Below are 14,229 nucleotides of genomic sequence, written 5' to 3' on the forward strand. Positions count from 1 at the left end.
TACCAAGTATTGTTTTTTAACCCCATTTTTGCGATTTTTTCGATTTTTACCATAATAATCATGATTCATTCGATATTTAACTAGACATGTTTTGTAAAAAAATTAATTGCAAAAATTTTTTTCCTCTTCCATTTTCGCCTAAAATCAACTCTTGAAAAGATACATAATTAAATAGGAAGAAAAATATGATAATTTTCGAATTTTTTTAACATATTGTGCCGCCAAAAGTTAAGCCCACGTTTTTTATGCCCATAGAAAAATTTTAATTTCTAGTGATATTTGAAAGCCAAAAAGCCAAAAATCTCCGTGGATATACGATTCACCCAAACCAAAACAGATACCGCCTGGTCTATTATGCCCAGAACGCCAGGGAAGGACTATGCCCAATGGTTAACAGCCCAGAATTTTTGCATAGATGACGATAGCAATCTGCCTGTCTCAAAAATAAGTTCCGTGAAGAATTTGCCACCGATAATACCCTCTTGATTCAACTAGGTAAAATTAACAGTTTAGGAAATATTTGTTATTTTATGTCACAGTGCACATCGAGCGGCGCCTCCACCATTTTTTGTATTTAATTTTTAATTGGACGTAATTACTATGTTAAACTGCTAATGCAATATTCACTCACAAAATTTGACAAACACGCTTTACACATAACACAAAATAGAAAAACAAAACAAGAATAAGTTAAAGTAAGTTAAAAAAATAATTTAAAAGAAAGAAAACTATCAAAATAGATTTTCAATATGCAATTTGTAAAATCTCCAAATATCGATGTCCATTCAGACGTTCTTCAAAAACGTATGGACCTAGTAAATTATTACCCCAGAAATGCTTTTTCGAGTACAAACAAATAACATTCGTAGACTTGGGGGAAAAGTTTGAAGGGTGATAGTTTTCTTTCTTTTAAATTATTTTTTTAATTTTAACTTATTCTTGTTTTGTTTTTCTATTTGTGTAAAGTGTGTTTAATAACATTCGTAGACTTAGGAAGAGTTTGGAAGGTGATAGTTTTCTTTCTTTTAAATTATTTTTTTAATTTTAACTTATTCTTGTTTTGTTTTTCTATTTTGCGTTATGTAAAGTGTGTTTGTCAAATTTTGTTAGTGAAAATTATAATAGCAGACAGTAAGATTTTCTAGGCACTTATTTTAAAAATATGCACAGTTCTAACGTAGTAATTATGTCCAATTAAAAATTAAAAACAAAAAATAGTGGAGGCGCCGCTCGATATGCACTATAACTAAAATCACAAATATTTTCTAAACTGTTAATTTTACCGAGTTGAACCAAGAGCGTATTATCATTGACAAATTCTTCAGGGAACTTATTTTTGATACAGACAGATTGCGATCTTCATCTATGCAAAAATTCTGGGTGCTTAACCATTGGTCATAGTCCGTCCTTGACGTTCTGGACATAGTAAAGTTTCACTTACAACATCTAAAACAAGTTGTATGCTATGTTGTCGATCACCAAATTTGCATTTATGCTGAAGTTAATAGTTTAGAGACTGTAAATAAAAATAACTTTAATTTTCACCTTTGAGAGGCCGTAACTTGTTAATGAAGGCCCGAATGAAAAAAAAAATTATATNATAAAATCACAAATATTTTCTAAACTGTTAATTTTACCGAGTTGAACCAAGAGCGTATTATCATTGACAAATTCTTCAGGGAACTTATTTTTGATACAGACAGATTGCGATCTTCATCTATGCAAAAATTCTGGGTGCTTAACCATTGGTCATAGTCCGTCCTTGACGTTCTGGACATAGTAAAGTTTCACTTACAACATCTAAAACAAGTTGTATGCTATGTTGTCGATCACCAAATTTGCATTTATGCTGAAGTTAATAGTTTAGAGACTGTAAATAAAAATAACTTTTTTTTTTTCCTTTTTGAGGGGGTGTCTTTTTTTTGTGGGGGCGCGTGTGAAAAAAAATTATATCAAGAACTGATATTATTTTGACCTCATCTATTTATACTCGACTTTTTGTATCAAGTACCGGGACACCCTGTATAAACAGGCTATAGTTTCTAGTAAATAACTCGATCATCGATAAGTCACAATGTTTTCACGTCAGTCACTACATAAAATTTTATCTTTTCAAAGTTTAGATAAAAAGGACTGTCTGAAATTTGCAATTTAAACAAAACTCAATGGGCGTCAACTTGTCACTTGAGCTATTTATAAATACCACAAGGTAGATGCTTTGTAAGTTTAAATGGGTCTTAATACAAGATTTAAAAAAATACTATCTTACAACACCAAAAAAAGATTTTTTTTTATTGTGCCACCGAGACTAAAAGAAATCGTATTAAAATAAATTTTGAAATTGACCAATGACCTCCGTCTGCGTCGATGCATGCCTTCAATGTTTTTCAAGTTATATTAGGTAACCACTCTAGGTGCAAGGAAGTGATCTTGTCTGTTAATTTTGAGCGTGATAAGATAAATTTTTGTCTATTTTAAACAGATCTTTGAATATTGATAAGGAGTAATTTTATCCCTAATTTATATTGTATGAAGTATTAAGCCGATAACCAAATACGAAACAAGCTTATATTTAAGATTACGCATAAGAACTTGACTATTTGTGACATCAAAACCAGGGTTAATAGGTCCTGTTGTTCACTAAAAATTACTATTTTACCGAAATTATATATTTTTTTTCTATCAAAAAATTAATAAGAAGTAAAAAACAACACATTGTAAGTTCCATTTGATGAAACTTTCTGTAGTGCTGAAATATAACGCCAAATGTACAAATGTACCACTACTTTATTGTTGGAGATAGAACAAAAAGTGTTATACAAAAAAGAGTCAACATTGATTAAGGATTACACTGCATACCTATATTTTTAATACCCCTTAATTCAGTAAACTATGGAGAAAATCCCAATTTTCTATTTAGTCGTGGCTGTTACGCCATCTAGCGGCCATTTTAGAGACTAGTAAACATTTTCCAGCGACTTTCCTCAATGTAATTTTTTTTCTAAAGCTGTGCGATGATTCTTTTCTGAGATATGGCCGGCGGCTGTTCTTAGTTGGCCACCCGGTACATGAAATTAGATACAGAATGAAACATTGATGTAACGTTGGAAAAAATATTGTGCTTGTCCATCTCTCTTAAATATTCAGTTAACATAAATGTTAAAAAAATTGTGAAACAGATGTCTCTTTTTGAATATTGTATTAAGCGAAAATACCATATGTGTAAATGGAAGAAAGTTACATTACTACAATTTCTTTCTCAATTTCTCATTCTTTTGGGTTTTTTCGTTCAAATTATCATTTTTGAGATATAGAGGGATACAATTTTATTATTTCTTGTAAGTTGTTCTCATTTGAATATTAAAGGAATGTACTAGTTTAAAAATAATCCAGAGGGTGATTACCTTTTAAAATTTCGAATCAATTTTTCAACTGTTAAAAAACGTGCGAAAGCAAAGTTTTAAGTAATATAACAACGTATAACAATATGCGTAACTACATACGTACCACCCTCGATACCACCATTGCACTCAGTTTTCTAATCTATAACTTCAAAAGCAATAAAGATAATAGCATTTTTGACCATTTAACAATTTGAGAATGTTATAGATAAAATGATACAGTAAACTACTTTAAAATTCTAATAATAAAAAATAGCCAAGGATTAAAATATTTTGCATTACAGAATCGAGTGGTTTATTAATAACTCTTATTAAATATATTAATATCTTTGTTAAAAATAATTCTTAATAATAATAATTGTGAACATTCCATAGCAAGGTTAGTTATAATAATTAAATAATAATTTTATACTAATAAATTATTTATATATTTTTATTTATTTAAACCGAACAATTAAATAAAAAGCATCATGTAGTGCTACAAAGTAAAAAAATTTCTCAAATTTACTCAATTTTACTCAATAATCATTTCTGTCCACACCTGATTGAGTGAAATTTTCACTCTATAAGTTCGCATCTGTTTTAGAACAATATTTTAGGTCTCGATTAAAGGAATTGGTTAACGGATCGGACGAATAGATTGACATAACCTATATTATACGTTACGTCAGTAAATATAGGTAACAATTTAAATGTCCATTTAACTAAATATTACTCATAATCGAGGCTCAATATATTATTATTTTTAATTATTGTAATCAAACCGGTGCATTTAAACATAATTTTCACTAAAATAACCGAATTAACGGACACTTGTTCAGCACTACACGTCATACACTACGCCACGAGATGACCTAATGGGGATGATGAGAATAGACAAAGACAACGCACGACAACCATAGTATGGAGTGGGGTCCCTCAATAATGAGGACATTACTCCGATTTAGTTACAAGTATACCAAATACGAGTTTATCTGCACAATGTATTTAACGGGTACCCATATTTGAGTGAAAGTAGGTACCCAGTTTTAGTTGAAATATTATCACAAATGAGTAAAATCAAAATGCTCAATATTGAGTGAAGATGTACTCAATAATTTCACTCAAAGGATTCACTCTGTACCTTTCACTCACACCGATTTTTTTACAATGTACATAAATATACCTACACACAGAGTATTTCGAAAATTTTGGTAACATAACCTAATAACGTAATAGAACATTACAGAATAAAACGATTTCCTTATGGACCATGAGCTTATCGTCGTTTGCTTTTGAATGANATAAATTATTTATATATTTTTATTTATTTAAACCGAACAATTAAATAAAAAGCATCTAAATTTATGTAGTGCTACAAAGTAAAAAAAATTCTCAAATTTACTCAATTTTACTCAATAATAATTTCTGCCCCCACCTGATTGAGTGAAATTTTCACTCTATAAGTTCGCATCTGTTTTAGAGACAATATTTTAGGTCTCGATTAAAGGAATTGGTTAACGGATCGGACGAATAGATCGACATAACCTATATTATACGTTACGTAAGTAAATATAGGTAACAATTTAACTATCCATTTAACTAAATATTACTCGTAATCGAGGCTCAATATATTATTATTTTTAATTATGGTAATCAAACCGGTGCATTTAAACATAATTTTCACTAAAATAACCGAATTAACGGACACTTGTTCAGCACTACACGCTATACACTACGCCACGAGATGACCTACTGGGGACGATGAGAATAGACAAAGACAACGCACGACAACCATAGTATGGAGTGGGGTCCCTCAATAATGAGGACATTACTCCGATTTAGTTACAAGTATATCAAAGACGAGTTTATCTGCACAATGTATTTAACGGGTACCCATATTTGAGTGAAAGTAGGTACCCAGTTTTAGTTGAAATATTATCACAAATGAGTAAAATCAAAATGCTCAATATTGAGTGAAGATGTACTCAATAATTTCACTCAAAGGATTCACTCTGTACCTTTCACTCACACCGATTTTTTTACAATGTACATAAATATACCTACACACAGAGTATTTCGAAAATTTTGGTAACATAACCTAATAACGTAATAGAACATTACAGAATAAAACGATTTCCTTATGGACCATGAGCTTATCGTCGTTTGCTTTTGAATGAGAACGCTAATGAGAAAAGTCTTGTAATTTTCTCCGTTTACTAAACAAATTAAATGCAACGATATAGGTTTTTTTCATGGCTTGATCAAGCCATGAATAAAAACCCATATTGTTGCATTTAATTTTTTAGTCGGCGGAGACAATTACAAAACTTTTCTCATTAGCGTCGTCTACCGTTGTGCAGGAAAATAATATTTTTATTCCTATATCATAAATATAAATTTTATTAATAGCTCTTTAAAATCAGCCATCGTTTATTGAAATCGATTAAGGCATTTAGAAGTTATGACAATTTAAAAGTTTCAAGATAGCGTCCTTCATACTGACGTTGCTATGGTAATAACAAAAAAAGTTGTAACAAAATTTTTGAAGGGTTTAACAGTGTATCTAAAAAATGTATTTTCAACTTAGGTTATATAAGCGAAATTTCGAAAAACCGACAATTTTCTGTTATACTATAGTAGTTGCGCCTCTAGCGGTGAAGTTACAGACTTGAAAATATTTTAAATCAATTTCTTTTGGTCGTATTTGTTAATAGGTTTTTTACCCCAAAATCGTAGCACCTCTAGTTTTCTATATACAGCCGCTCAATACCGTTAATGGATCACTCTGTATATTTTAATGTTGCCGAATTCTCTTTATCACAATATAATTTACGAGAATTCTAAGGTTCTTAATTATGGTGTCTTACAGTGCCTTCCCCACTGATTCAAGTGGTGTATGCAAATTCAGTGAATTTTTACCTTTGCCAGCCCAAGTTTTGCCAAAATTTGGAGTAATGTATCTTTGGTCTAATAATCTAATTTTAATGTTTTTAATGTGTTAAAATATTGTCTGAATTTCTTCATTTATATGTGGCATAGTTTAGTTTTTACTTTGGGTATTTGGGAATTTTGACACATAAACTTAATGAAGAGAAAAAATGTATGTCCTGATTCATAATGTAACTCAGCTCTACAGTTTTGGAATACTGTGGTTGTTTATCTTGTTAAAAGCATTGCAACAGGTTTCCCTGTATCTGCCATGATGTCACAAACGCCTTTACCCAGTAATTCAGCCGATGACAGAAAATGCACAAAAAGTCGTTGTCCACCATCATCACTTTGAAGTTCCCTTGGTGGCAGATTGGTGAGATTTCTTCGATACGTTAAAGAAAATATAGTCCGACGGTGCTAGTATAGCAGAAAGATCAATCAAGAATAATTTTATATGATTTGAGGAGCAGGGAGAAAGATTTCACCAATATATTAAGGAAATGGAACGTCTGTACCAAGGTAGATGGGATATAAACATGTAAAGAAATCCACTTTTTCCGCGGATCTTTTGACAACGAATACATACTACAAAAGTGAATAGTAGTCTCGATAACATACCTAATAGTGAGATATAGTGATTTCATGTGATTTATCAAGGCACAAAAACTTCTCCCAAGAATCTCAATCGACATGGACTCACTGTGTATATTAATGTACACGAAGCATTAACTGACACATTAGTTTGAAGCTTACTTAATTTGGCTTATTGATACTAGAATTTTGTCATGTCAAATCAATTGACTCGTTAGTCGGGGGCTCAGAGTTAAAGCTTTCTTTCTTTAATCTTATCTGTTACTCAAATTCTATTTTATTTTTTTAGGTCCGGTCCCAAGATTCGGATTCAGCGACCTTAAAAACGTATAGACATGTAAGGTTTACTTTGTTGGCAGCCCCAGAAACATATAGATGTATTGGTTTATTTCGTTGGCAATTGATTCTCTATATTTGACCTTGAACTGATCAAACGGACTCCGGATTCGGATTCAGCGACCCCAAAAACGTATAGATATGTAGTTATATTTTGATTCTCTACATTCGACCTTGAACTGCGACCCCAGAAACATATGGATACTATGTTCTTGTATTTCGGACATCCCACTTTTTTTTGTGCGGCTGTGTTTTTATTAGTAAAGGGTAGTTTTTAATATTTAAAAAGTTAAATTGTAGGCAAATGGAGTATCCATCATAAGAGAATAGTGGTTGTTTTGAACTACTTTCCTTCACAATCATTTTTTTGTATATTCAAAATATGTATATCACATTCAAATGAAAAATGAACTCAACAGTATTTACATATCATATAATGTTCCATAAAAAAACTCAAATTTCGTTTATATTTCAAAAATGTGACATTGATTTGTTTTTATGTACTTCTTTGGTATGGCAAGAAAATTTAATAAAACTTTGGTCTTTACATTTTTTTTCCTAAATAGAAAGATAAATAAGAATAAAGATAAAGGGGAAAGAGGATCATGTGAATGACCTTGTGCACAAAAATTTAGCTTGGCCACATCATATGCAGGGTGGAATAGTCTTGTTCTCATTCTAGTCGTCTGTGATTAAGCGTACCTCGTTCCTTCCTATCCCGTATAAATTTACCTAAACGCATTTATTAAATAACATTTGGGAACCGCGGATAAAAAATAGCGGAATTAAAATTAGTTTTGTTCTCGTTCTAGTCGTCTGTGATTAAGCGTACCCCGTTCATTCCCATCACGAATAAATTTACCTTAGCGGATTTATTTAATATCATTTTGGGGACCGCTGATAAAAAATAGCGGAATTAAAAATAATCATCTGGTTAATCAAATTAACTACAAAATATATTTTGTTGCAGGTCAGATTTGGAAACGATGTTGATCTTAGTGGCGATCTCGGCAGAGAACAGTGTCATGAACCCGTCACTTATCTGGCACTGATAAATTCAAGTGCGGCACTCCAAACGACCAACTATTAAATAGGTAAAACAATACTCAACATTTCAAACATTGCAGCCAGTTGAGAGTGTGTTTTCACGATAAACACATTGTCGGCTTCAACAAAAAAGTCCCATCTAAAAAACCGACACACACACACACACACGTTCCTGGCCCGGATCCAAATTCCCGAGAAGAATCAAAACAGTAACGGATAAATCGTCGTGAGCCGCGTTGCTTAGGCCGATCGTATGCGCGTCTGCTTCGGTACTCTCTGCTTCTCGTCCCGGCTGAACGCTGTCGACGAGGAAGCCCCCCAGGTGCTGGGCACCGACAGATTCAGCGATACGGGCAACCACCACAACCACGTGTCGAAGATGGCCAATCTCGAGGACCTACAGGTAGGCAAAACTCTTTAATTGTAATAACAAATCACGTACGTAGTTTTTAAGATTAGTTTAGAAATAATTAATAGAATTCGATACACGAGGTACAACAGAATCGGACTTAATTCATTCCGTGAGTTTTCTTGTCGGTTGTTTGTTTGCTACAGGTGGCAGTCGGTGAATTTCATTCGTTTATTTTGTATATCTGCAAAGTACTGTTGTCACCAAGTTGTTTAAATCAATTATATAATAACAGATTCCACAAGTTAATAAAAATGGTCCGATAGTAACATTTGTTTTTGAGATATTGGATGTTCAAAATTAATGAAACTACGTGATTTATTTTGCAAAACATTTTTGTAAAGGCTATCATAATGATATGTAAAAAAACTATGTCAACTCACGTTTGTAAACTATCAAAGCCGTTTTTTAATAATAATAATTTTCTGTATTTAACAACTTGCATCTTGGAACTAAGCATTTCTAGACACATGTATATAAGAATTTTTTTTCTTGGTTTGTAAATAGAATTCTCTGTTAAAGTTTGCCAAGTAATTTAGTTACATCCTGTATATATTTATAAATACTTGCATAACATATATTAACAATTGGTTGAAGTAATAAGTGAAATAAAATGTCAAAAGGGAAAATACGAGTATATAAACGGAAATTATTGCAACATTTTGTCAGCGTAAACGTTGTTGCAGCAAAACGTAACGTAAAATAGTGTATCGGAGACTGTTCCCTGTATTCCGAATACTTTCCGCTCCCGCCACATCATATTTGACAAGCTGTTGTAATCCCAATCATAGCAGCACCATACACAAATTACATAAATATTGCACTGTACAGAGTTAGAAAAGAAATTGGAATCACATGGATATATCATTACAAATTTTACCGTTTACCACCAAATACATTAAATTTCCGCGCACAATTTACCGCTGAGTGATAGACTCCGAAATTTAACTGTAATGAAACCATATTTGACTGTAAACTTTATATTTTCTCTTTTACGTCTTTTTATTTTTTATATTCCTGTTTGGTTACGACCCGTGTGCCCTCTGTAATAATTAGTTAAGTACGTCATTTTATGCGATTATCTGGCTTATATGTATTTCATTTAAATAATTCTTCGTTGCTTTGTTTATTTGTCTATATTATTTAGACGTGGAAATGGGGAATTATAAATAAAGCTATTATTTTCGTGACTGACGCGCTGTTATCTACGTTTCTCATATCTTTATAATCTTAATTGCTTTTTACAGTTAAAATACAGATGTGTATACTAGAATCCCAAAATTGTAGGCGGTGACTCGTCCTGAACACGTTGATCTTTGCGACAGATAAGGCGTGGGGGATTGCGATTCCAATGGCGTATCATTTTAAATAAATTATTAATATAAGGGGTGTCACATAATAACTATTCCTAATTTTCAGAGATGATAGAGAGCACTTAAATAAATATTTTTTTATTAATAAACTAGTATCCGGAAATTCTTCAGTATCGAGATAAAATGAAATAAATCGGGAAAGTACAAGTCGAATTATAGCAACCTTTACAACTATATTCGTAGATTTCATTTTACTTGTCACAAATTAGTTTTTATTAGATAAATTAGTGTTTCATTGAAAATGCATCATTTTACAAACATTGAATTAGCAGACATGCATTTTGCCTACGGAGCAGGTTACGGTAATGCTAACGAAGCAAGGCGAATTTATGCGGAGCACCATCCTCAGCGTCACATCTCATGTCATACATCATTTTCAAGATTGGATCTGGGTTTTCGAGATACTGGTGAATTCCAAGTAAATAAAATAGATTCGGGAGCCAATCATACTGTTCGAAATGTTGACTTTAAGGACCAAGTTTTGCAACAATTTGCAAATAACCCAAAAACAAGCACTCGCGCCATTGCCCATGCGCCATACATCTGTATGGAAGGTACTAAAGGAATACCAGAAGCATCCATTTCACATTTAATAAGTGCAATCGTTAATTCCAGCTGAGTATCCCAACAGAGTTCAATTTGCCGAAAGACGAACCAAGATTTCCTAGGAGTGTATTATGGACAAACGAGGCATGTTTTGCAAGAGATGTCTATTTTAATACACGCAATACATTTGGAGCGAGCGAAGAAAATAAATTCTCACGCCGTTCAATGTAAGTTTTCTGTTAATATCTGGGTTGGAATTGGTGACAATTATGAAGTGGGACCATATTTACTGCCTGCACGATTAGAAGGTCAGTGTACAGGATTTTTCTGGAACGTACTCTACCAGAATTGCTTGAAAACGTCCCACTTAATATTCGAAGAAATATTGTTTTCCAGCATGATGGTGCACCAACACACTAAATTGCTGAAATTGTCTAAATTTCCAAGTGGATAGACCGGAAGGGGGGGGGGGGGTATTTCTCGGCCTGCACGTTCACCAGATATGACTGCAGTTGATTTTTGTATTTGGGGTTATATTAAATCACTGGTTTATGAGACACCTGTTAATACAGAAGAAGAGTTAGAGCTCGAATCATTCTAGCATTTGATGATATTTGTGAAAATACGCAGCTATTTCAAACAATTCGTCAGTCGATTACACATCGTTACAACTTGTGTATCGAAAATGGTGGTCGTAACCTCAAACAATTTTTATAAAGTTTGCTGCATTATTTCTTAATAAAATGTTCCTTAACTGCTTCAATTTAGTAAGTTACTACTCTTTCCTGTTGTAATTCAAATTGTTTTTAAAGATTTCCAGTTTATCTTGACACCGAGAAATTTCCGGACACTAGTTTATTAATAAAAAACGTTTATTAAAGTGCCCTCTGTCATTTCTGAAAATTAGGAATAGTTATTCTGTGACACCCTGTAGAACAACAAACAGATATGTCGATTTTGGAAATCTGTAGGTACTCACTTTGGTACACCCAACAGGTAGTTAGGTACGTTTTTATTTAAACTGAAGTCTGCATTCAGCAATTTTCTCTCGTGGCGAAGATGGCCCACTATCACCAGTGTATTATTTTTTTTTCTTATTTTTCTATTATGGGACATAGCCAGCGTTTTCGCTAAATGGACAAGTCAACCATGCGAAAAATTATTTACTTACAAGGAGAGGCCACACTCTGTGAGTCACCGATTTAATCGAGCCTCTGTGTACTTAAAGAGACTCAGTAGTGTAGTATATCCCCAAAGCACCCGCGAAAATAAGGGAGAAATTTGTCTAGAAAGTGTTAGTCTCACCATTTGTACAAGTTCCAAAAATTCGATCTTACAAAAGCTGTCGTGTATTTATTTTGTTCTTCTATCCTCCTTTCTTCGTAGAAAATATGAAAAGGTAAAGAAAATACTTGTTAAATAATATTTTCAAATTAATTTCCATTTTGTTCTAAACACAGTCTAATACGTCTCTTAAAGTTGTGGTTACTCGTACAAAAAATTCGGAATTGTTGCGGATTTCGTCAGCTGCCAGAAAATTTTTTTCTTATTGCTCTTCAACATTGTCAACTGAAGTAGCATAAACAGTGTTTTGAATATGTTCCGAAAGAAAAAAATCCATGGGGTAGCTGCTTCATTGCTGCGACCTATCCAACAATTGGGATATTTTAAATTAAGCCATTGCCTAACTGTTGTTGGGCTGTGAGCAGGTACACCATCATGTATGTACCACATGGCCTGGCGTACATATAATGGTGCAGCATGCACAATAATACTGGAAGGTGTTCGTTCAAAAAATGTAGATATTCAGCTGCACTAAGCCGGCGAGGTAAAATAAAAGGGCCAATAAGTGTACCTCCTAGAATTCCTACCCAAACGTTCAAACTAAAATTGTGCTGGAATTATATCTTACATATGTACAGCATGAGAATTTGCCTCAGCCCATGAATGAAGATTATGCAAATTTGTTAAACCGTGTCTTCATCAGTGAAAAGTAGTGTTGGTACGAAATTCAAATTGTGAAATATTCAAGAAAGATTAACAAATGGCTACTCGGTTATGCTTGTCATGTTCCAGTAAGGCTTGCACTGACTGGTGATGGAAAGGATATAAAAGATTGTCATGAGCAATATTCCAAACAAGGCTGTGAAAGACGTTTAACTGCATCGATAGTTTTCTTGTACTACTTTGGCAATTGTCTTCAAAATTTTTAAGTACTGTTTTTTTAAACTCAATAGTACGAACATAAGGTCTTCGGCTATTTCCCTCGCGATGAGGCTGCATTCTCTCAGTTTCTCGAAGTCTCTCTGTGAGGAACTAGGCGATTTGGATGCCTGTCGTGGTATATTCTTCTTGCTGTGGCACAGTTTTTCCGACAATAAAAAATTATACCATCAAAAATAAAATTATTGAGTAGCAAATCCGAGGAAGCAGGTACTCTCATAAATCACAAAATATCTAATGACAGAAGATAGCATGACAGTCGCCTACTTAAATATTTCATAGTTGCAATCCTGCGAATTGTAGTGCGAATGATAATAAATTTATTTTTTTTGTTAATAAAGGGTTAGTTTTAAAGCAAAAAAGTAAGAGAGGTAAAAGTTTTAAAATAAACCAGGCTACCTGATACGTATTTTTGAATATTCAATTTTTGTCAAACAAAAAAATTGTAGCAAAAAATAACTTAGGAGGGCAGAATTACAACCGCTATTCCATATTTTTATTCATTTTACTAAGGTCATTTTAATGCAAAATGAGTTCTTTTTAGCTGTGGACTCACGGATATCATTTGTGCCGCTTCTTTTGAAAACACTCTGTATATTTAATAGCTGCATCAAAAAAATATTTCTATACCCATTTTTCCGAGCGCCAAGGTAGTGTAACTTTAACAACGATGTAACCACTGTATTCATACGAATAGTTTAAGAATTTGTGTGATTTTGTACCAACAGTTTTTCGTACGAATTCGCTACCGATCTAATATTTAGAAAAAAAATTTTTCCAGGTTTTTTTCAGTGTCTGGAATAGTATTTTTTATCATTTCTTTAGGGAAATTTAATAAATAGATACCTATTTTAAAGAATACCGAAATCAGTAATGTGCACTTTTTTATTAAGAAAAGAAACTATAAATCTTGTTTTAACTTTCTTCTTATTAGGCCTTGCACTAAAAAACACTCCTTTTTATTAATAGAAATGTTATCAGTGTTCTGGTTCTTAGTAAACCCACTGTAAAGTAGAGTTAAAATATTTATTTCCAAACCGTGTTAGTAATTCGAAGCCTTGAAAATTTTTTTATAGCATCACATCGAAGTCGTTGTATATACTCATACCTAACTGTTTTTTTATCAGATTTGTGGAATTATAAAAAAATGTTTATCATTTACCGTAATTTATAGAAATATATATCTACCGCGATTTAAAATAAGTACGAAGAATTTTAGGTTTGTAAATAATTGACCCATTTTCCGATGATTCAGAGTCGCTAAGAGAGAACATTTATAGAATTTCAAAATTAGGTGTAGAATAACATTTAACAGTAAATACCAAATTGATGGCTACATTAATTTTTATGTGTAAAGTTCAATACATTACTGAAATACTAAAAATTACGT

The 14,229-nt window shown here is 32.6% G+C and overlaps 1 protein-coding gene across 2 annotated transcripts in view; it reads left to right on the forward strand.

The window, feature by feature from the left end:
- Positions 1 to 14,229, forward strand: part of LOC108908315 (cGMP-dependent protein kinase, isozyme 2 forms cD4/T1/T3A/T3B) — a 137,647-nt gene that overhangs the window by 105,013 nt on the left and 18,405 nt on the right. For both annotated transcript variants that reach the window (XM_018712337.2, XM_018712339.2), the window contains exon 2: positions 8,212 to 8,691. In XM_018712337.2, the coding sequence (XP_018567853.1) occupies positions 8,542 to 8,691 (150 nt within the window). In that variant the 5' untranslated portion in view covers positions 8,212 to 8,541. The remainder of the gene's footprint in view (positions 1 to 8,211; positions 8,692 to 14,229) is intronic.

The sequence above is a fragment of the Anoplophora glabripennis genome, unplaced genomic scaffold (genome assembly GCF_000390285.2).
Source record: "Anoplophora glabripennis isolate ALB-LARVAE unplaced genomic scaffold, Agla_2.0 scaffold198, whole genome shotgun sequence".
NCBI classification, from domain to species: Eukaryota; Metazoa; Arthropoda; class Insecta; order Coleoptera; family Cerambycidae; genus Anoplophora; species Anoplophora glabripennis.